Here is a 24,557-nt window from a genome sequence, read left to right as displayed (position 1 = left end):
TGCAGTCTCTTACTTTCTAATGTTTCTCTTATTCATGGACAGCTCTTTATACATCTCTTTATATTTCACTTCATTTCACATTCCATCCACAACCGCCATGCAGGAAAACAATCAAACAATGGAGGTGATGACCACGCGTGTTATTGCAGAGAGGAGTCTCAGTACCTCGTGACTTGATAGACTTCTTCAAAGAAAAATAACTTGCTCACATACAGGCCCAACACTAGTTGGTAAGTATGCACAGCATATGAATCTATAGCACTACATGCCATGAACAGATGATTACAGAGTAAGTAACATTTTCCTTCTGTGATCAATTTGGTGTTAAGGAAGTTATTGAGCCAATGTATTATCAGATAATGCTGAGGGACTGGGTGGTGAGGTGGGGGAGGAGTTTTGAAGCACTTAAATCATCCATTTAAAACCCTACTCTCATTCATGCTTGCTTCTTCCCATACAGGGCAGTTGGATCCTGTGGATCTGAGCAAGCTTTCGGAGATTGAGGACAAACTGAAAGGTGCAAAAGATCAATTGAAAGACAGTGACTTGGACCGGAAAGTCACAGAGCTGGAAGAGGCTGCCCGCCTCCAAAACGATTCCATCCTTTCATACCAAAGGGACATCAGTGACATAATCAAGGACATTAGCAATTTGGAGGACATTAAGAAAACACTACCCTCCGGCTGCTTCAACACGCCAACTATAGAAAAACCCTAGAACCACCGGCCTGCAGCCTCCTCGGGGAATATATCCCCCAGCACTCAGCTCAACAGCTGTGATTGTGGAGCAATACACCGAGTTGATGCCCTTTTCCAAAACGGATTCACTTGTTTCTTCACAGTCTATTTTAAATGCTACAATAATTGTTTTTGAAATCTGGAAAAGGGTTGCACATTTTAAAGAAGCAAATTGCTCCGGGTTCCGTGAATCATAAATTGTGGGTTATCAAAAATGTCCTCTTTGAACGCTCCACGCTCCTTTGCCTCCCCCAATCCGTTGTTTGCATGGAGGTTGGAAACCCTCTGGACTTAAGTGTGATTGTGACCATGTAACCTACCCTACCTGTCCTCACGATTGTGTTCATTGCTAGGGTACTGGTGATTGTTCCTCAGGCCTACCCTCTGTCCATCCAGACAGTCCCAGAGGGTATATATGAAGGAGAGCACTTGAATGGTGAAGGCCAGTACAAGCATTCTCACTCTTGGACCATCCTACAAATAACTAATACGTGATAACAATTGGCAGAATAGAATGCGTGGTTGAGCAAATTGCCTTGAAGGCTTCAGGCCCAGTCTTAATAGTATATGTGCTGCACAGATACCTTCACGCTGATGGGTGGGAGTGTATGTGTATAGAAGTGCTGGTAAACCAGGATGTAGGCAACCAGTGATGCCTGTATTATCGCAGCAGTCGTATGGAAGACATCAGATGCATTGCACATGCTAAAACGTTGAAGGGACTCAGCTAGTTGGGAGCGTTGGCCAAGTGGAGACTGGCGCTGCTGAGGTCGATATACTTTCCTAGAGGGTCCTCTTAACTTTATTAACAAGATAGACTTTCTGAACGAGCTGCAGGCACTCCAATGGGTCCTGCTAAAATCTAGCACTGCCTGATAGGATGCGGCCTCCTCAGTTTTATCAAGATCAGTTTTTTACTCATTTATTTCCTCCATATGATGTTCATGGTTGTCTGCGTTATATTCTCAACCCATTTGGAACCTGGTTGTCCAAGTTAAGTTTCATCTGAAGTCCATAGTCAGTATTTTTATACTTTTTTGCTAGTAAACCGGCCACCATTCTCCTAATGGCACGTCCACTCTCGTAAGGTTGTCTGAGTGATGCCTGTATATAGTATTAACACCAGGCCCTCTTGCACCCGCCTCCAGTGCTAACAGTTGACACCATCGACAGTGTCCATTTCAGGCTAGGCTGCTGCACTCCTAGTTAATAATCCTGGGGTGGGTACAACAGAGGTGCCTCCGGTAGTGACCTTATTTCCTCATTAATTCACACATTGGTGCTCCTGGGTTGCTGAAATGTGGAAACTAGTGTTTTTTGAGGGGGGAGGGTGCTATGGTTTGAGGGAGGAAGTGGAGTCCATTTAGGAGCGAAGTGGAAACATCATCTGACACACTGGTGCTATACATTATTTCAAATTTATATTTTTGTGTGAATGTTTTTCTCTTTTTGTATCCCTGATGTGTGGAAAAGTCAATTTTCTTTCTGTGTAAATATACCTGTTTCTTCCTTACACCTAATACTCTGCTGCTCATTCACCGTCTTAGCACACCAGGTTATGTTGATTCTGTAGCATCGGGTGTTGCATAGATTCACATGCTTGCTTCAATATCCCCCTCAGAGTGTTAGAGAGCTACGCTTAAGCGTTTCTTTTAGCCGAAAAACATTATTATGACAAGAGGGCCCTATCCCCCTAAATAGGCACAAAGTCCGAGCACTGTTTTATGTTCCTGTTCTCTGGGACCTTTGTCACATTATGAATCCATTATAAAGAACAAAATTAAATATACTTTCCAAATAGTGGCATATTCCAAGCTTCTATTGTCCTCTCTCAGTAGACTAAAAGACTGTGTGATAAGCACGGGAAAAGGCCTTTTGTATAGACTTAGTTAAAGCCAGCTAATGCTGTTATGGGGAAAAGAAATCCGGCTGGACGGGACAGCGAGTCTTCAGCTATCCTGAGTTCTGACTGCAGATTTTTCTTTATCAGTCACACCACCCCCTCCCTCCATAAATCAGGAACATCTTTGTTCTGCTAATCATTCGATCACCTGGATTGTCTTTAAAATCATTGAATTCGATAATAGGGAAGCACAATGAGAGCCTTTTGGTCAGCGGCGCTAGGTAGATTTGGCTTCGATGGTCAGATCTGGGACAGGTGGTGGTTGGAGGTACTCTTCTAGCCTTCCTGCCACTTCGGCTAGGAAAGTGTGCTGGATTTGAAATTCAGATTCTGAAGTCAATGTAATTCAGACTTTTTCTTCATTAGACCTCGTCCTCAAATTTAATTTGCTTCAGAATTCTTCCCTGTACCCTTATAGAATTCTAAGAGGATGTTTTCAAAACGCAATTTATTTATTTATTTATTTTTGCTGCATGAACCTATTCTAGGTTCACATGGTGTGCATTATTCGGCCACCTAGTTTTTGGTTCCAGTAATATTTTCAACAATGAAATAGAAGTTTACATTTGTGTCGATCATAGGCTCAGCCAGTAGACTTCATGTAGAATATAATCCTACTGTGACCAAGTACAAGACCACCATCTTGGGGTAAAAACATGTTTGTGTTCCAGACAGATCTGCCGTACTAGAGGGTATCTTTTGAATCTTGTGTACGATGTTGCTAGAATGCTAAACACCTAATTTACCTCATGCCTTTAAACTGATTTTCTCTTGCTTTCTTCTTGTAGTTTGATTTGCCTAAAAAAACTCAAGTCTTAGCCACGTTCGTTTTTTGTGGCGCCTGTATGAAAGGAATTCTTTGCCTTAAGATTTATACAACTTTGAGTTGTGAATTTCTTCGAGCTAGGGATCTGATTTTCAAGACGTGCAGCAGATGTGTGGCGGAAGGACAGTGGACATGCAACTTGAATGTACCCAGACACCCAGTGATCCCCTTGATACCTCTCTGTGTCCTGAGAAAGAGGGCAGCATCCCGTCTTTGTGTAGGTGGGATAAAGTACATTTCTCCACATCTCGCAGAATGGTTTGTCGCTGACCTGTGATAGCTTGGCTGAATCATGTGACTGACAGTCTATTTAGTTTGACTCATTTGTACCTTCATTTTGAAGGTCGCAGTGCCTGACCAATAACTTGATTTGAAATTGTAACGCTTCCGTTTGAGGGACTTCTTAGTAACCAGCACAAACATGGCTCTGTACAACAAGATTAGTAAGCTAATCTTACCTCAACTTTTAGTTTTCGATATTCATTCAGGTGAATGTATTTTAAGATGAGTTCTTCGAGAAATAACATGTTTTATTCCAGGAGCACCTTTGATGGTGAAATAAACAAATGGAGCCCATTCAGGAGGGTAGGTAAAAATGGATCCTGAGAGGTCTAGTTGAGCATCAAAATGCTCTCTGCTACCACAAGGAGTTGGAATCATTTAACCCCATTTTCTATTTGGATAAAGGGTTCCCAGGTTCAAGGCAGTTGCCTAATAGTAAGTGCTTTTTAGTTTTTTTTAAAAGATGCATTTTTAAAGATTTGAGAATTCATTATTTTATTACAGCACACGCTCCACCTATAAGAGAAATACCTGGTGGTAGCATGAAACAGAGGCCCTTTGCTTTGGGGTTTGAAGACTGTCTGGTGTATTCCTCTATCACACCAACATTTTATTCAGTTTTACCAGTGCCCTTTTTTAACCTACACTTTCTCAGACGGAGGAAAATATTTGTTGGAGTTGCCAACTGGGCAGCCATCCTTGATCTTTGCTCCTTACAAAAAATCCTTAAAATACAGATTTTCATATTTTTGACAATCTCTTCCTAGGCACTTTATAGTCCAATCTTAGTGCAGGTTTCATCATGGTCTTAGAGTACTGTTGGTTATCCAACCTTCCTATATGTTCTATAGTGTCTCGTCAGACGAGCTACTAGTGATATAGCACAAAGTGTAGTGCTGATCTTGACTCTGATTAAGGTTCAGCAGTATACGTTTGACTTGCCTATCAAAGGAATCCCTCTCTTTAGATGGCTGCAGTCAGAAAATTCAAGGATAAACAATGAATGTTAGTTAGGTTAGATGTGAAACAGGCATATCAAGTAAAACCATTTCCCCCAACAATAGGCGCACTTGGAGGAATGCTATCACCTGTCCACATTTTCTCAAACAATCACTGCCATGCTCAACAACTTGTTGAAATCATACCCAAATTACTCTTCTCCAAAAATGTCTTCACAACGTTCTCTGCTTTTACAGCAAGATCCTCACAGCTCCTGGATGCTATATAATAAGTCCATGAAAGGGTCAAGCAGCTTCCTATCTTTTCATTAGACAAAGAATGGGATACACAGTCTTCTGTGGCTTTACAAACTCCTCTAGGGGAAATGTAAGCATAGGGTGCCATTACTGATGACCATTTCACTTCTTGTGGCGTTTGATTCGCACCCAGTTATGACAGCTCATGAAAATGAGATTTGTGATGGGACCGAATCATCACCAGTTTTTCCATCCTGTGTTTTCCTACCTTAGTGTCTGCCTTCTGTAGGTCTTTTCCTTCTGAAACAAAAATCTTGGTAATTTCTTACCTAGACAATTGGGTGATCTGTGCAAATACATCCAAGTAGGCCAGAGAAGGTGTTCGAATTTCAAAATTCAAGAGCCAATATTTTTCATGAATTGCGCAGCACCTATACTGCTTACTGAAGAACAGTTTCTTTTTTCTTGTGCATTTATTATACTCTAACAGTTCAAAGTTTACACCTCTTAGGAAATACATTTTTGGCCTTCAACCATTAGAGTGCTTGTCTTTGTGCATTGGATTTGGCATCAGATGCATGTTAGATTTTCATGCGAATTCCCCGACTGTAAATTATTTCTGTTTCTATTCATTTTATTTTGTGGGCATCCTTGGATCCTGTTAAGTATCTGGCCTCTTCTCTACATGGTCTGAGGTCGAGAAGAAGTTGACCCTCACATAAGTGTACTGAAGTTGAGGGTAGTCAAACACATTTCTATGGCCAGATCAGAATCGAGCAGGTCACTAAAATACAATTCTACTCATAGCGAAGTATGTTTTTGACCTTCAAATTCTGTGAATGGTTAAGCCCAGCAAATGTCTTTTGGTGGACCATAGAAATTCAGCTTTGCCTATCGAATCTGTAGGTCACCTGAGATATAGATCTATGTCCTGAATGTAGAACAGAAACATATGCTGACAGATCTAGTACATGGGGCTAGAAAGTGATCACCAACCAATGCATTTTTGGTAAGCTTATTCAAGATGGGTCTCATCTAATCCTTATGGGATGCTGAATATTATACAAGTTGTAGCTTGCAACAGTTACCATACTTTATCCAAGCTCCATGGACACACTGTACAAGTGTGGTCTCAAGAGTAATTACGTTGACAGTATTGCCCCAAATGTATTTACTTCACATGGTAGATCTCCTATTTATAAATTTGCAAAGGGAAGGCCATTAAAGTGTCCTGAATCAAAGCATGTATTTTCAGTTTCAGTTGAACATCCTAGTATTCAGTTCTTCCAATATTGAATTTTACATTTTATGGAAGAATTTGTGACCACTAGAGTGTTCTATTGCTAAAGTGGAGATGATTTTTATGTTTGGTGGCATGAAATGGCACTTGTATTTAGTGTTATTAGGAAGGGCTTTTGCTCCCTTTGGTCTGTGCAGAACTGGTAGAGGCTAGCTATGCAGGGAAGACTTCAGTTGACCGTCTCTTTTCACTTTCTGATCTGTTGTGTCCAAATGGAGCCCTTTCGCTGGGCTGTCATTCCCCTTCTATACTCTGAAGGTCTGTCTAGTGTGTAGCAATAGCCTCTTCTTTGTGCTTTCACAGCATTTGAAACAATCGTTTGATAACCATTTTGTTTTAACTTCTTTACCAGCACAGCAGTGAATAACGGATGTCATTCCATGTTTCACACTGATGGCCATTTACAATATTATATTCTGGATTTGGGCAAATAGCAGGATGTGCTGATGGGACCAAGTTTCTTTCCCTGTTCAGTTAGGGCAGGATTACCACTTGCAACCCTTTCTTTCAAATTGCAGTAATCACTTTGTCGTCCATTTTAATGCATAGGCATCTACGAGATACTGCACTGAATAAATAGAGTGATCCTCAAGCATGAGCATCCTCTTGAGTTTCCGGTGGCCCAACCAGCCTCCCTGTGCTTAGAACCTATTCAAAATCATGAGTAATTTATAACTCATGATGCACTACTTCGTGAATCCTATGCTTTGCATGAGCTTTGAGATTCGCTCTTGAAGGGGCAGCGCCTGCCTAAAAGTGATGTTAAACAATCTGTTGAAATTTGACATTTATGGAATGTAAAATAAGTGAAGGAAAAGAAAGTATCTGGAATCAGTATCTGTGGGAAAGAAGTTTGAAATATATGCTGAAATACCATGTCACAGATTAGTAATTTGTTTTTCTTTAATTTCCCAATATTCTTTGTCAAGCGGTGCACTCGCGTTGAACATCTGTACTATGCTGTTGATATCAAGAGTGCTGGCTCTCATAAATTCGGATGGAATGACCTGGGATCACTTGTTTTGGGCAGTCATTCCTGTAGGGACACAAGCTCCAGAATGGAGTAGGCCACTCAGTTCAAATAAAAACCTCCATGTCAAATTGAATTCTTCAGTCCCCTTATCCATTTGTTAGTGTGCGTTTTGACTTTAGTTCTCTTTATTCCTAACATAAATCCTTTCCATTAACAAAGGCTTTCTGGAATGGTCATCTTCTATAGATTACCGTGATTCCCTCCTTGGAGTGAATTGGGCCAGCTTCACTTAAGTCTGCTATATAATACTAAAACCTTACCACTGTTAACTGTTGTAAAAAATATGTATATAATAATGTGGTCTGGTTTTACATGAGAAGAAAAATTACAGTGGTGTTTGGGTTCTAGTCTTACTGACTTCATGAGGGTAGTTGACTGATACTGGCAACATTGGTACGGATATTCTACCAAGCATGTGAATCTGTAGCAAACAGTCCTGATTAGAGAACCACTGATGTTTTATTATTCCTTGGCGCTGAAGCTCAAGTAACATTTCATGCCCTTATTCAGTCACCTCTTTGTGTTTGATATATATTTTATGCTATATTTACAGTGTCTGTACACTCCACCTGACTGCTTGGGAGTCCTTTTCTGAACCCAGTGTTATCTGACCCTAAACATGGCAATGCCACTGGTTGTGTGTGAACCCTGCACATTTTGTACTGTAGTGGGGACCATGCAGACATGGGCAGTTTGTTACAGAGTATTCTTGTGCCTTCAGGCCTCCCATAGATACAATAGGTGCTACACATCAGTACTGGAGTCTGTCAAAAGGCTGATGACCGCAGAGCTGTACCTTTAAGTAATGGGCAAGACACCATAGCTACTGGACTTGAGCGGAGGTATTACATTTTTTAGCTTCTGTCTCACTTTCTCTAGCAATTTGTCTTACTTTTTACAAGAATTCAAAATACTTCATAGGGAAAATTCATGTTCAATACCTTACTCCGCTCTCATGTAATGGTGCAATACATTTAGCAGCAGTTTTATGTTTTTAAAAAAATTTGAGGCTACCGCAGTCACTTTTACTGTCTAATGGATCTGGTTTTAATTCAGCATCCTTTGTTTTAATAAGTCTCACAGTGGCCAGCTACCTTCCTTGAAGCTTTTATTTTTACCAGGGAGGTGCATGGGTCAGCATGATGGTGGATATGAGATCCGAGTCCCAGCACAAGGTGCTGTGAGCCCATTCTGTGTTCCTGGACTAAATCCCTATGCCTTAACTTGTGGTCGCTGCTGTCAGGGGAAGGGGAGAAGGAAAACACAACACTTGCAGTTTTGTATGTATAAAACAGTATTTCTTATTTATAATAAAGTGAATATTTGTAACCTTATCCTACAAGTATTGTTATGTCTTTGAAAAAGCTAATCTGTAAAAACAGAAAAACCCTGTATCAGACTGAATCAGCTATTTAACTTTGACGAAGATCGATGGCTCCTCGATCGGTCCTGGAACCTTCCTCTTAACCGGGATCAAGGCCGTTGCGTCACAGTACGTTGATCAGCAAGGAGCTTGAGGGACCGCTCCCTCAAGCCTTGGAGAGTATAGCACGGCAGTTGACACAGTTCTTTGCATCGTGGTCGTGCTCCAAGCACCAGAGGCAAACAAGATTGTGGATCTGTGACCGACGTCTGTCATTGGCAGGCTGCGCAGGGCTTGAAGCCAGTTTTTTCTCGTGGACATCCCTGGTACACCAGGAGAAGGATCTTTAAAAAACTTCAACACAAGTCAAAGAAAAGGTTTTGCAGCATGGATCCTTTTCTGGATTCACATGCTGTGCATTATTCTACCATCTAGTGGTTGGGTCCGGAATTGTCTTTGTTTTTTGGGTTGTTGTCGACCACCATTTGGTGCTAGGTCCATCCCTTATGTGACGCCAGACGGCACCCCGGAAGTTGCTAAGCGTGGTAGCCCCCTTCAGATTCTTTTTTCTGCCGTTTAGTCGGTAAGCAAAAGGAGGCACTCCGAAATTTTGAATGAAATCCCCGAAAGACTTAAGGAATTAGTGAGAAACCATTGGTCATTGACTGAAGACACCGGAGAGGGAGAGATAACTCTGGATACCTTTCCCCGTCAGGGGACCCCAAAAGAGCAACAGCGCAGATGGATCGAAAGAGGGCAAGGTAGGGACCATGCAAAATACCGCTTTCACATTTTTCCCAAATTCCCACCACAAGTTTGCTTAACTCGATCCAAACAACATTTTTAACCTCTACCTGCCGAGGGATCACAAGGATAAAGACCGCAAGGCCTGCATGGTGTTTGTGTCGAAGACGCTCAAGGCACGTTGAAATCAGCGGGAGAACGATTACGCAGCCATGCTCCAAAGCCAGAAATAACAATCACAGAGGGACTTGGGCCTCTCAAGCGACGAAGACAACTCTGGAGTGGCCACAGAAAATACCTTCGAAGCTCTGGCAAACCCCAAACCTCATGAAGAGGACATCAAAGAGGAACCTGATCCTCCAGAAGAGGAGGAAGCCTCGGGAATGTTTGAGGAAGAATGGAACAACCGCGACACAGACCCAGAAGAAGAGGTCTGTAGCTATCCTCGAAGACTTCGCCATCAGACGACATAGTCTTCTACAACAGCCTCATCAAGAGAGCAGGTGATACCTTCTGGGTCCCCTTAGAGGAGGAGAAAGGAGACTCCTGCTTCCTCCTAGAAACTAAAACACATCCACCAAGGGGAGACAATACCTTCCAATGCTACCAAGCATTCTGGACTAGGGCAAGGAGTCTTTCAAGGAGCCTGACTCAGCAACAGGGGTAACCCCAAGGGTTGAGGTAAAAATGCAAACCCTCTACAAAGGACCTTAAATATATTCAGGGAAACACAGTGCTAGACTCCATCATTGTGACCACATCGAGAAGGAGCGATGCTCACTCCTCCACTGGCCCACCTGCAGAGAGAGAGAGAAAGTAAAAGAATGGACATGGTGGGGAGAAAGGTGGAGAAGGAGGCAGCATCCCAATGGCGCATTGCAAACTGTTGCCCTTCTCAACATGTATGGCCATCAACAATGGGAAGACATTGAAGAACTGATGAACAAGCTCCCAGAAGAGGATAAGAAAAGAGCAAAGTCCATCATACAGGAGGGAAGAAACCTAGCGACAGCTGCCTGAAATCAACTCTAAACGCAGCCGATACAGCCAGCAGACAAATGTGCACAGGCACAGCGTTAAGAAGGCACGCCTGGCTCTGAATCTCAGGCTTCAAGCAAGAGGTCCATACATCAATAATTAACAAACCCTTCACAGTCGACTACCTGTTTGGAAGTGAGGTAGATGAACCCCTTCTACAAATAAAGGAGGACAATGAGGACAGCCAGCGGGGCACCTTCAAGAGAGTAGGATTTAATCTCAGAAGAGCCACAGGAAGGGGAGTCTTCTCAACAGGTCAACAACATCATCAAACACATTACAGCGGCCAGCAATCAAACCAGCAGTCCGGATACCAAGCCTGGCACAAACAACCAAGGCAGTCCTTTCAGGACTGAGGAAGAGGGGACAACCCTCGAGAGGGGAAGGAGCAAACTCAAAAAGTGACTTACCCACAGCAGAAGACTCCTAAACAGTAGTGGGAGGCTGAATAGCGCCCCACCTACATCAATGCAAAAACCTTCCCACTGACAGTTTGACTTTAAATGTTGTATGCCACGGCTATTTTGTATAGAACTAACAAACAAACCCCCCACCAAAAAAGAAGAGGTTCCAAGGAACAGAACTCGTACAAGTAAGACAGGAAATAAAGGAACTCCTACAAAAAAAGCAATTCGGATGGTACCAAGGCGTGAACACAACAAAGGAAACTATTCACATATTTCTTGGTACCAAAGCAAGATCTCACGCGAAGACCTACCTTAGACCTCCGATTAATTAACAAATTAATTTGCACACAGCATTTCAAAATGTCAACCCTACAGGAAGTAATCCCACAGCTACAAACAGGAGATTTCATGGCAACATTAGATCTATAGGACGCCTATCTGTACATCCCCATGAACCAAGCTCACAAGAAAAACCTCTGGTTCTTTCACGAGGACACTTGCCACCAATTTGAGGTCCTGCCCTTTTGGATAAAATCAGCACCAAGAGTCTTCACAATGTGCCTAATAGCGGTTGCAGCATCCCTAAGAAGGAGAGGAATACACATCAATCCCTACCTAGACGGCTGGTTGGTGAAGGCAAATTCAAAGCAAAGATGTCACACGTTCATCAGGTGATAACTACCCTGCAAAAATTGTTTTTCAATAAACCACAAGAAGTCCTCAACAAAGCCAGAACAAGAAAAGACCTTCCTAGGAGCAAGATTAAACTCCAAGGTTGCACTGGCATACCTGATCCAGAAGAGAATGCAAACTATCCGTCAAGAAACTCGCCTCTACGAGAAAGTTCAGTCTCTGACAGTGAGAACTGTCATGAAACTCATGGGCATGATAGCATCATGCATTCCCCTCATCACTCATGCACACCTCCACATGCACTTTCTATAGGAGTGGCTATGCAACAGTTGGTCACAAACTACAGGGAGTTGGGAGGATCTTGTTGTAACAGAAAAGGTTCAGACAGAGATACAATAGTGGGCATCCAAGAACATAACACTAGGCAGACCTTTCAAATTACCTACTCCCTCAGTGACCATCACAACAGATGTGTCCCACAAGGATTGGGGAGCACATTCAGGAAATCCGAGGGTATGGGGTTAGTGGAATGATGTAGACTCCATAAAGCACATCAAATTCCTAGAGTTGAAGACGATGTTCCTGGCACTAAAGGAATTCCAAACCCACATAGGAAGAAAGACAATATTGATCCAGATGGACAATACCACGACGATGTTTTACCTCAACAAACTGAGAGGAACTAAATCATTTACCTTAAGCAAGCTGGTTCAGAAAATGTAGAAATGGGCCAATTAAAGGAGAATCAGCCTACAGACAATTCACCTGCCAGGAAAGGACAACACTGAATTGCAGACAGATCAGCAGCTCACACGAATAAGAGATAAAGCAAAGGATCCTGCAACAGGTCTTCAACCTCTGTGGGACTACAGAAATGGAGAAACACAAAATGCCAATCCTTCGCCCCCATGTTTTAACACCACCTATCAAAAGGGAATGCCCAGTCACTAAACTGGTCTGGGACATTTCCATGCACTTTTTCTCAGATTCCCCTACTGCAAAGGTCATTGGGGAAAGCCAGACAATCAGGAACAAATCTAACCCCTCAATGGTCAAGACAAACTTGGTACTCAAGCCTATTCGAACTGTCCAGGGGACAGATGATCAAATGCAAGGCAGACAAGGGCCTTCTCATCATGCAAAGGGGTCAAACGTTTCACTGAGAACCGGCGACACTAAGCCTGGCGCCTGAATACATAAAGATCAGGCATTTGAATTTACTGCAAAGAAAAATGGAAATACTAAAGGAGGCAAGAGAACAGACCACAAGAATATGCTACCCAGCTAAGTGGAAACGGTACACCATATGGTGTACAGAAAACAATACCCTAAATTCGATTTCCACACAGGAAACAGTTCTCGTATATCTTAAACACTTGCTTGATAGTAACATCAACTACTCAAGCCTCAAGGTGCACCTGGCAGCAATTGTAGCCTACACCAGGGGAGGTTAATGTAAACGTTTCTTCACTGCACCAGTCGTCATAAGATTCCTGAAAGGGTCCAAGAAGATTGCACTCCCAAGAAAGGCTCCAGCCCCAATGTGGAGCTTAAACACAGTCCTAACACAACTAATGACAGAACCATGCACAAAGCAGAACTCGGATGCATCACTATAAAGAATGCCTTTCCAGAAGCTGTAACATCTCTGGAGAGTAAGTGAACTACAGGCATTAACAATTGAGGAACCATACATGCAAATCCACAAGGTTATCCTAAGGACAAACCCTCAATTCCTACCTAAGGTAGTAAGCAAATTCCACATGAACCAAAGCATACAGCTAGCAGTCTTCCAAAATCCAACATACATGACTAGAAAGAAGCTTTCATACCCTGGACCTAAGAAGGGCGGTACTATACTATCTACAGGAGACAAAACAATTCCGTAAAGGCAATCAATGTTCATCTCTCACTCAGAGTCCAATAAGAGAGCACCCTTGTCAAAGGGGACTATTGCATGTTGAATTGTAGAGGCAATTCAAGTATGCCATGCCTCAACAGTAAAGACTAAACACGTGGCCAGAAGCCCACTCAACTTGCAAAAAAGGGGCAACCCTAGCCTTCATGGCCAATGTGCCAAAAGACACTATATGTGCTGCGGCAACATGGACATTCCCACACACCTTTACCAAACATTACTGCGTGGATATACAAATGACTAAGGAAGCTCAAGTGGGACAAAAGGTACTTCAACACTGGTTTGCAAAGTCTTCCTCATCTTACCACTACCACCCCAAGGAAGGGGAAACTGCTACATAATCTAATGCACAGCATGTGGATCAAGAAAAGGATTCATGCTGCAAAATGAAATAGTTACCAGAAGGAGTAGTGTTGCAGCTTGAAGAGTTTTCTGGATTCAATTGCGACCCACCCACCTCCCCTCAGAGGAGAAATACAAGCAGGTGGGTAAAGATCACTTAAATCAAAGAACTCACATCTAAAAATGACAGGATTTAAGACATACCCTGGAGAAAAAGGGGGGAAAGAATCTGAAGATGGCTATCATGCACAGGAACTCAGGGGTGCTGTCTGACATTGCACAAGGGATGGACCTAGCACCAAATGGTGGTCAAGGCCCCAAACAAAACAACAACTGTTGAGTATTCCGGGCCCAACAACTAGATGGCAGAATAATGCACAGCATGTGAATCCAGAAAACTAGTCAAGCTGCACAACTACTACTGGTAAGTAACTATTTCGTTAGTCATCAAAAGACTAGGGGTAGCTCTCTCTGTATCTGCTTTGACTAGCATGAAAAGAAATGAACTGACAGTGCACTGGGATGGTGCCTATATAGGCTTTGTGCATGTCACTCCGATGTGGACTACGTCACTCAGAGCAGAACGCCACCTACAGCACACAGGAGTACTGCTGACGAAACGTTTCTGGATCCACTCTGATGCCTGAGGATAATTCTAAGGTAAGGAATCTGTGGCTGGACATCTCTATCAGATTTTAATCAATTTTGCATTATGTATGCAGATCGGATTCACATGCTGTGCATTTTGCTGGTATCTAGTAGTTAGGTTGGAAATTCTTACAGTAGTTGACTTTGAAATGTTTTTTGAACAAGTTGAATGTAAGCTGGTCTGTGCCTGTAGTAAGAAACCTATCCTAGGTTGAGATGTTGCTGTGCCTTTTAGTTTTTCCCACATTTGGTTTGGTTGCTCTTTGCAGTGCATAAACATAATTTTTGGGAGAAAATGAAAAAAATCAAGCCAGCATAATGATTGCTAGACGTAGCACCTTTTTTAAAATCAATCTGCAAATTTAAGTGTAAACGTTTTGCAGATTGTGACCTACCCAAGAGAGGTGTTTGGGGGACTTAAAAAAATATTGTTTCTTTGTATAGATCAACATGAAGTTTGCAGTTGCTTTGAGGAGCATAAGTGAAATACTTGTGTTAAATCTGGCCCCGAACCCACAAGTTTGTCATCAGTGAATTCCTAGTCTTAATTACGCAAAAAACTCCCAAAATGTAGGGGCAAATAAAATGCATAATTACCCTTTAATGGTGGAAGTATCCTAACTGGTCTCTATAATCGAAACATGCCTGATATCAAGTTTTGAATCTAGAATAGGATTTTGAGATTTTGTAGGGGAACTTTCATTGACCTACGGTGCTGCCCAATGTAGGTTCCAGGAGTGCCAAATCCATGCCAGATTTTCAGTATAGCCAATTACCAATTTTTGTTTAAATATCTTTATTGGTATTTTACATTAACATGACTGTCATTGTCAATTCGTACAGATATGTTTGGAATCAGACATAGGAAATGCAAACCCATGGTCAGAGTAGTAGTATATCGCACAGTAATATGTAAACGACTCAATATGCTGTACACCACTACAAACAGTTATATCTCACATGAGAAAATTTACCAATACCTCTGCATGCCATTGCTCACAGTGTGATTGCATCATACTTTTATCAAATAGCGTTGTTGTTGTTCACCTTGTTCACTAGACACAACTCATCGAAGCAGTCCTGACCGGGTTTCGCGCATACGTGCTGTGTTCGAGGCATGTGGGCTTCTAAATTCATATCTTAGCATTAGATCGCCGCCTAGTGTTGGGCTCGGATGATTGCACATTGTTGTCCTGGAAGAGTCTTCGAAGTATCCTGAGATAGGTGGCTCCTCCCCTGGACTACAGTGCGCATGGGCATCGGCTCCATCCCCAGATTGTTTTTTTCCGCCATTGGATTCGGATGTGGTCTCGACGTCTTACTGTCGGAAACAAGAAAAAATAACTTTTAGCGGCCAAAAGGCCTCGATTTTCTTGCGTCGGTATTGTCTGCGCACGGTCTCGAGTCTTCCGTCTCTTGGAGCCGGAATAAGCGGAGTTTTCTTCGCTCTCGGAACTTTGAGGCCTTCTCATCGCGACACGACTGCAAAACTTTTTGGACATGGAGCGGAGCCCGTTTAAGTACTGCCCGCTCTGCGGGTCCAAGTACCCACACATCGATCTACACCCCGTGTGTAACAAATGCCTTTCGCCTGACCACGACGACGGCAAGTGCAAGTTGTGTGCACAGTTCCGCTCAAAGAAGACTCTCAAGCTTCGGCGCGCGGTGCGCATGGAAGCTAAACAAGCGGCCCCGGATCCGGAGAACATCTTCGGCGACCAGGACGAAGAGGACCAGGGTCATCATCTCCAAATCTCCCCACCCGGGACGGAGGTCGAGGCGGATCCGAGAGACGACGACGGAGTCGCGGGTCAAGGCCTTGAATACGTCGACGAGGTAGGAGACGACGATGAGATTTATGGGGCCGCGGCAGACAGCTCGGGGGACGAGCTCTGCCCCGAAGGTTACGAGGATATCGACCGGGACACGGGATCGCCTGTCGGCCTTACCCAAGACCCGTTGCCGCAAGCCACAGCCCCGCCTTCGGGCCCGGCCACGGACTTACTTGCTGAGCAGACTGTTTCGAAACCGAAACCATCAGGATCGACAACACCTAAAATGGCCGACCCGAAAACGAAACCGAAACTTAAGGCCTCGAGTGTCCCTAAGATGGCTGCCGTGCCGGTGAAAACGACGGTGCCCGCTACCCCATCGACTCCGTCGACCTCCGGTCCGCAGAAGTCGAAGAAGTCCGTCGATTCCGATGCTGCAAAATCGAAACCGACGCCAGAGGAGGGGTCCTCCAAAAAAGATGGTCGGCACGGGTCAGCGGCTACGACGCCGTCCAAGCCCGCCAAAGTCGGCTCCAAGGAGGCTACGCAGGCACACGGAAAGAAGTCTGCGCCCCGAACACAGGAATCGGAGGCGGTGAAGACAGGATCCGCGCCCAAAGCGCACAAGGCCCACAAGGACGTCGGATCCGAGGGAAAGATCGGACCATCCTCGTCAGCGCCGAAACAAACTGTGAGTGAGCCGTCCCTCATAGCCGAATCACTGCAAAGAATCAGGGAGAAGGCCTTTGCCCCGTCGGCTCCGATACCATCGCCGCAGCCGCAAAAGGACACTCCAGCGAAGCCTTCTGGGAAACTTCTCTTTATTTTGCCGCCAAAGGAGGCGCCAAAAGCATTTTCAACCAAATCGGCACCGAAACAGGTGATTTCTTCACCGACTGGCCCGCTTCCACGTCGGGTACTCGAATCAGAGGACGATTCAGAGCGTTTCATCGACGCTGACACAGGCAAACTGACCCTCTATAAGAGGAAAATCACTTCAGAGCCAGTGGACTCCTATGTCATCCCACTAAAGAAGAAGAGGGTGCCCCTTGACGCCTCAGGCCTCACGGAACCAATCCAGCCTCCTCCGAGACGGAGCCCTACTCCCTCCCCAGAACACTCTGCGGGTGAGGGGTATGATGAAGACGAGCAGTACAATTTCCCTATCAATGAACCTGATGCACAACCGGATTCATATGATGACACTGGTGACCAGAACACCCAGGGTGTGGGGCAGGACCCGCAGCTTTTTACTGCACGTGCATCCCCGACTGAGGATTCAGCAGGTTTTCATGCACTACTCGAAAGGGCGGCAGCCAATCATGATGTGGACATGCATGCCGACCCGGTTGAGGAAGACTTCCTTTTCGACACTTTTTCAGTCTCTGAAAGGACAGTAAAGACACTGCCTATGCTTAAAGGAGTCCTCAAGCATGCTGGGGACATATTTAAGGAGCCTACAAGAGCGAGAGTGGTCAACCCTCGCATTGAAAAAAAGTACAGACCTGCACCTGCGGACCCCGCATACATCCGGGGACAATTGCCACTGGGCTCTCTTGTGGTCGCCAATGCCAGGAAACGTGCCAACTCCCAGACAACGGGTGAAGCTCCTCCCCCGGATAAGGAGTCCAAAGTGCTAGAGGCAGGGGGCAAAAGAGTGGCTGCACAGGCATCAAACTTTTGGCGCATCGCCAATACACAGGCACTCTTGGCGCGTTACGATAGGGCGCACTACGACACCCTAGAACAGATTGTACAACACCTGCCTCCACAGTTCCAAGAAGCCACCCACCTGCTCATTGAGGAAGGAAAGCTAATCTCAAACGCAGCCATCAAGTGTGCACTTGACGCTGCGGACACAGCTGCTAGAGCTATCAACACTAGCGTTATGCTGAGACGACAAGCGTGGCTCCGCATCTCAGGGTTTAAACCGGATATTCAGACAACAATCCTTAATCAGCCAGTCAATCCTGATAGTCTGTTTGGTCCAGATGTTGACACCACCCTAGAGAAAATAAAGAAGGACACAGAAACTGCTAAGTCCATGGGGGCCCTGCAGTCACAACAGTTTCGTGGCAGCAATTTTCGTCGCTCAGGTGCACGTGGAGTCACCAGAGGACAAATGGGTCAACAATCCCAGTTCTCTAAAGGTGCGGCACAATCCTCGTTCACAAAACAGAACAAGGGAGGTTACAGAAATAACAGCAACAGAGGTCGCGGCAGAGGAAACAACAGCTCCCGCTCCTCTGCTCCAGCCAAACAGTGACTCTCTGTCACTGCCCCCCGACCACCTAACACCTGTCGGGGGGAGACTACAGCAGTTCCTGCCCGTCTGGAGAAACATCACCACAGACAGGTGGGTGCGACAACTAGTCCAGTATGGTTATTGCCTAGAGTTGAGGTCCACTCCACCCAACATCCCGCCAAGGCAAAGGCCTATGTCCGCAGAGCACTTGCTCTTATTGCAGCAGGAAGTAGTGGTGATGCTGCAAAAGGGAGCAATCGAGCTCGTGCCGGTGGGAGAGGAAGGGACAGGGGTTTATTCCCTGTACTTCCTTATTCCAAAGAAGGACGGATCTCTCAGACCCATTCTAGATCTACGTCCCCTCAACCTGTACATACTATCAGAACATTTCCACATGCTTACACTGCAACAGATTCTTCCATTGCTAAACCAGGGAGATTTCTTAGCAACCTTAGATCTCAAGGATGCTTATTTCCACATTCCACTACACCCGTCACACAGGAAATACCTCAGGTTCACTATTCAAGGCAGGCACTACCAGTTCAAGGTCCTACCCTTCGGAGTCACCACAGCCCCGAGGGTGTTCACCAAGTGTCTGGCGACAGTAGCGGCGCACCTCAGGAGGCAGAACATCCATGTCTACCCCTACCTAGACGACTGGCTCGTGCAAGCCAAGTCAGAGCAACAGTGCGCCGCAGACATGTCGACTACAATTCACCTTCTTCACGATCTGGGTTTCTCCCTGAACTACCCAAAATCGCATCTTCAGCCGGCACATGTCCGGCAGTTCCTAGGTGCGACGATCAACACCCTGACGGCCATGGCTCAGCCAAACCAAGTCAGGATAGACAGCATGCAGGCTCTGATCCAAAGGTTCAGGCCACAACACTCGCTTCCAGCGAGAGTGTTCATGCAGTTGATAGGCATGATGGCCTCCTGCATCTTCATAGTCCCTCACGCACGGCTACATATGCGCCCGCTTCAGGAGTGCTTAGCGAATCAGTGGACACAGGCTCGTGGACAATTGACAGACCTAGTGTTGGTTACCAGTCGGGCATACGACTCTCTGCATTGGTGGACTCCACACAACCTTTGCAAGGGCCGACTGTTCAAAGAGCCTGTGCCGCAGATTGTCCTGACAACGGACGCATCTCTCCAGGGATGGGGAGCTCATGTGCTCACTTACACAGTGCAGGGACTATGGACGACGCAGCAACAGAAGATGCACATCAACTATCTGGAACTGATGGCAATCTTCATGGCGCTCAAGTCCTTCATTGTACATCTGTGCAACAAAGTCGTGCTAGTCCGGACGGACAACATGACCGCGATGTACTACATTCAAAAGCAGGGAGGCACCCACTCGCCACAGCTGTCTCATCTGGCTCAGAGCATGTGGAAGTGGGCCATTCAGAGGAACATTTTCCTCATGGCAGAACACCTCCCAGGAAAGGACAATCAGATGGCGGATCTGCTCAGCAGGTACAGCCATCAAATGCACGAGTGGGAGTTACACCCATCTGTCCTCCACCCGTACTTCCAGCAGTGGGGTCATCCGGAGATAGACCTGTTTGCCACAAAAGAGAACGCAAAATGCCAACACTTTGCCGCCAGGTTCCCTCACCCACAATCGCAGGGGAATGCGATATGGATGAACTGGTCAGGCAAATTTGCGTACACTTTTCCGCCAGCCCCTCTAATACCGCTGGTCGCAAGAAAGCTAAGGCAGCACGAGATGACTCTCATCCTAGTTGCTCCAACGTGGGCGCGCCAGGCCTGGTACACCACGTTCCTCGAACTCTCAGTGGTGCCGCATCAAAGACTGCGCCTCACGCCCAGTCTTTTGACGCAGAACCATGGAGAAATTCAGCATCCAGATCCGCAACAGCTCAACCTGGCGATCTGGCTCCTGAAGTCCTAGAGTTTGGATACCTTAACCTACCTCCGGAATGCATGAACATCATCAAGGAGGCGAGGAAACCAACTACTAGAGCATGCTATGCTGCAAAGTGGAAGCGTTTTGTCATTTACTGTACAGCCAATGACATCAACCCGCTAGATGCATCTATCCCCAACATCATCTGCTATCTGTTGCATCTTTACAAGTGCAATCTAGCGTACACTTCCATTCGGATACATCTATCCGCCATAGCGGCTTATCTCCAGAACAGGCAGCACCTCTCTGTCTTCAGAGTGCCCGCCATTAAAGCCTTCCTTGAAGGTCTGAAACGAGTCATTCCCCCAAGAACACCGCCAGCTCCGGTGTGGAACCTCAATGTCGTTCTCACCAGACTGATGGGACCACCATTTGAGCCACTGCACTCGTGTGAACTCCAGTTCCTTACGTGGAAAGTAGCTTTCCTTGTAGCTATTACGTCTCTGAGGCGTGTCAGTGAGCTGCAGGCGCTCACAATCCAAGAGCCATTCATTCAAATTCATCCAAATAGGGTAGTGCTACGCACTAACCCCAAATTCCTTCCGAAGGTGGTGTCACAGTTTCATCTAAACCAAACTATTGACTTACCAGCATTCTTTCAAAACCCGCAAACGGTGGCGGAAAGAATGCTCCATACCTTAGATGTTCGGAGGGCGTTGATGTACTACATAGATAGAACACAACCCTTTAGAAAAACAAAACAACTCTTTGTTGCCTTCGCACCACAACACAAAGGCAACCCGATTTCCAAAGCAGGGATAGCCAGATGGATTGTTAAGTGCATCCAGATATGTTATCAAAAAGCCAAGCGCACTTTAACAATACCCCCCAGAGCGCACTCCACACGCAAACTGGGGGCATCCATGGCTTTCCTAGGGAACATTCCTTTAGAGGATATTTGCAGAGCAGCCACGTGGGTTACACCACATACCTTTACAAAACACTACTGTGTTGATGTGCATTCCAAGCAGCAAGCTGCTGTAGGACAGGCTGTTCTGAAGACACTTTTTCAGGTTTCTGCAGCTGGCACGGGCAACCGCCGCTGATGGAGGGACTGCTATGTATTCTATGCTAAGATATGAATTTAGCAGCCCACATGCCTCGAACTGAATATGCTACTTACCAGTATGCATCTGTTCTTGGCATGTAGGGCTGCTAACATTCATATCGCCCGCCCTCCTCCCCGGTGCCTGTCGCAGCTGCAGATATACTATTGTATTTATTCATTAGCATGGACATCCTTTACACTTTTCACTCCATCTTCTGCCACAATGGCGAAAAACAATCTGGGGATGGAGCCGATGCCCATGCGCACTGTAGTCCAGGGGAGGAGCCACCTATCTCAGGATACTTCGAAGACTCTTCCAGGACAACAATGTGCAATCATCCGAGCCCAACACTAGGTGGCGATCTAATGCTAAGATATGAATGTTAGCAGCCCTACATGCCAAGAACAGATGCATACTGGTAAGTAGCATATTCAATACCTACAGACTGTCACAATCGAACCTTATCATCTATTCCCTGTTTAATAGGAAAAGTGTCTTATTTGAGGATAGAGCATAGGTAATAATCACCCATTAACACCAATAAATCACATTTTCTACAAACATTCGATATAAACTGAAACTTAAAACCTATAAAACATATCTACCATCCATGAAATACAAATAATATTGCTAGTGCATCATTAAATTACCCAAAAAAGAATATTATCAGTACATTTCCGCCTAGCCACAAGTCTGGCGAATAAGTGAAATATTGAACACATCAAGGCATATTAGATTGCCAGCAACTAGGACTACCATGCTTAGAGGCGGGTGAGATGCTAGTGAATATCCATATCAGGCTGGGGTAAACAACACCTGCCCAGTCTATGGTGTTTGGGCTGTGCTGCCTCTCCCTGACCAAGAGATGTGGGTCTCAGGGGTGCGTTATTGATTTGCAGATAATGTGGTGTCAGCCACTTTCTGGTTGCCAGTCTGTAAGACACCCACCAGTGTGTCCCAGCTCTGTGCAATGGGCAATTTACAAAGTCCTGCTGTCTCCTCCTTATGTAATGCCGTACTTTTTGTTTGTGCCCATATTGCGAATAAACGCTTCCAGCTGAGTGTCTCCGGTGGGGTGACATTTTTCCCTTTTTTAGTTATGAGACGTTTAGCCGTGATGAGGCCCAGATCTCGGAACCTGGAGGTGACGTTAGACTTCTTGAATCTGGTGTAAAGCCCTAAAAGGCAAACCTCCCATGACCGCAGCATCACCATGTTTGTACATGTGGCTTATGTGACTACTACTTGCCAAAAGTTCTGGAGGGATGCACAAGTCCACAACATGTGCAGCAAATCTGCATCACGGTGCTGACAGCGTGGACATGTGGGAGTGGCGATGTGGAAATACCTATGTTCGAGGCATATGAGTTGCAGATTGCACACTATGCATAGATCGCCACCTTGTGTTGGGCCCGGATGTTTGCAGTTTGTTGTTGTCCTGAAAAGTTCTTTGGAAGTCACGAGATAGGTAACTCCTCCTTAGGACCACATTGCGCATGGGCATCGGCTTCATCCCCAGATTGTTTTTTTCCGCCATCGGGCTCGGATGTGTTTCCTGCGCTCCGGTTTGGAACCGATTTTCCTTTGGCGCGCAATCCCCACCCAGTTTGACGGTATTGTTTTGATCGCGCTACACATCGACGCGATTCTCTACCACTTCGAAGTCTTCGATTCCGGTCGTCGACGAAGGCCTTCGGGCCTACCTAGGCCGTACTTTCTAGCTCATGGAAAGAACGCCATTCAAGAAGTGTCCTCAATGTGGGTTGAAGGTTCCCCACACCGACCTACATGAGGTGTGCAACCTTTGCCTTTCACCGGAGCCAAAGACTGTTCGGCGTGTGCATCATTCCGCTCCAAAAAAAAAAACATTCGGGACAGACTCGCTCAGAGAACTATGGCTCGCTTGTCCGCTTCGATCCCCGACGACATTTTCGAAGAGGGTGTCGACGTGCCAGAACACCGGCACGCCGAAGAGAGTATTGGATCCTCAGATGCCGAAGACTCCGACATCGAGGACATCACTCTATCTCAACGGGTCATAAGTAAGACCGTCGACCCCAACTTCGACACCTTCAAAAAAGGCTTAGTCACTCTCTCACCTTCGTGCCTGTGTGCACACCGAAAGACTGCTTCCCACGCCCCGCCTTTGGGCCCGGCAAAGAAGCCCACTTGTAGTGTAGTTCCTATCATCCCAATAGGCTCTGCGCATTGGAATAATACCTACAGCAGTAAAGGCCTAGGCCAGACGTTAACTAGGTCTACTACTGTCGATACTAGACTTAAAGTTTTGGGTTTGCCAGCGTAGCTCAGAGTTCACTAGAAACTTTCTCGAATGTTCAAGGAGGACTTAACTTCCCTGATTAGACAAGAAGGGATTTAGTTTCTGACAACCATAGAACATGACAACTTTGCTCTCCCCTAATCAAGAGTAAATCTCGAGAGTCGTGTGAACAAAAGGCAATTTATTTTACTCAGTCAGTACGTGCATTCTTAGTCTCATCAGAATGTAGAGAAAAGGAAGAGACGGGCGTGTTCAATAAAAAGGTGTTATTTATTGATCAGTCTCTTTTCTCATACAAGAGAAATGGATCGATATTATTGCAATACTTATAGCTAAGTAAAGTGCATACATTAAAAGCAATAGTATAAAATAATACTGTAAAAACATTGATATGGTTTCTAAGCCATAAGATGTTTTAAAATGAATAAAATATATTACATACACATATACATTTGACTAAACGTGCTCAACTGGTGTTTCTAGATACGCCTACCCCGTGTACCTGACCTAAGCCTAATACGTGGGCGGGAATAGAAAGTTACAGTTTAAGTTAAGTTTGTTTTTGCCAAGTGAATAACTAAAGAATTCTCTGTGAGGGGTTATTCAGTTCTGTACCTGGAAGTTAGGATGAATGAGGAATGGTATCTCTCTCTCTGGTCTCGATATTCCAGGCTGCCTGCGAGGGCTACCCAGAAACGCCGGTGCTGGATTCTCGGCAGGAGAAAGCAGCGCGTCTCTCAGCGCGTCAGGAAGGCGGGGCTGCTGCCAGCGGGGTCTGCTCTGCTCTTGGCTTCGGCAAGCATGGCTGCTCCGTCTCGTCACCACGCGTGTGTTTGCATAGGGCAAGATCGGTAATATTTATACCTTTAAGGTGCCGAGATTGACGTAAGGATGGACATAGATA

The 24,557-nt window shown here is 45.3% G+C and overlaps 1 protein-coding gene across 1 annotated transcript in view; it reads left to right on the top strand.

The window, feature by feature from the left end:
* The window catches only part of LAMC1 (laminin subunit gamma 1), a 365,535-nt gene extending 356,924 nt beyond the window's left edge, over positions 1-8,611 (top strand). Inside the window, exon 28 of the mRNA XM_078643183.1 lies at positions 461-8,611. Coding sequence (XP_078499309.1) covers positions 461-717 — 257 coding nt within the window. The 3' untranslated portion in view covers positions 718-8,611. The remainder of the gene's footprint in view (positions 1-460) is intronic.
* Positions 8,612-24,557: the final 15,946 nt, after the last annotated feature.

Source organism: Lissotriton helveticus, chromosome 1_1 (genome assembly GCF_964261635.1).
Source record: "Lissotriton helveticus chromosome 1_1, aLisHel1.1, whole genome shotgun sequence".
NCBI classification, from domain to species: Eukaryota; Metazoa; Chordata; class Amphibia; order Caudata; family Salamandridae; genus Lissotriton; species Lissotriton helveticus.
The sequence above is the reverse complement of the archived record's forward strand: the minus strand, read 5'-3'. Positions and strand labels throughout refer to the sequence as shown.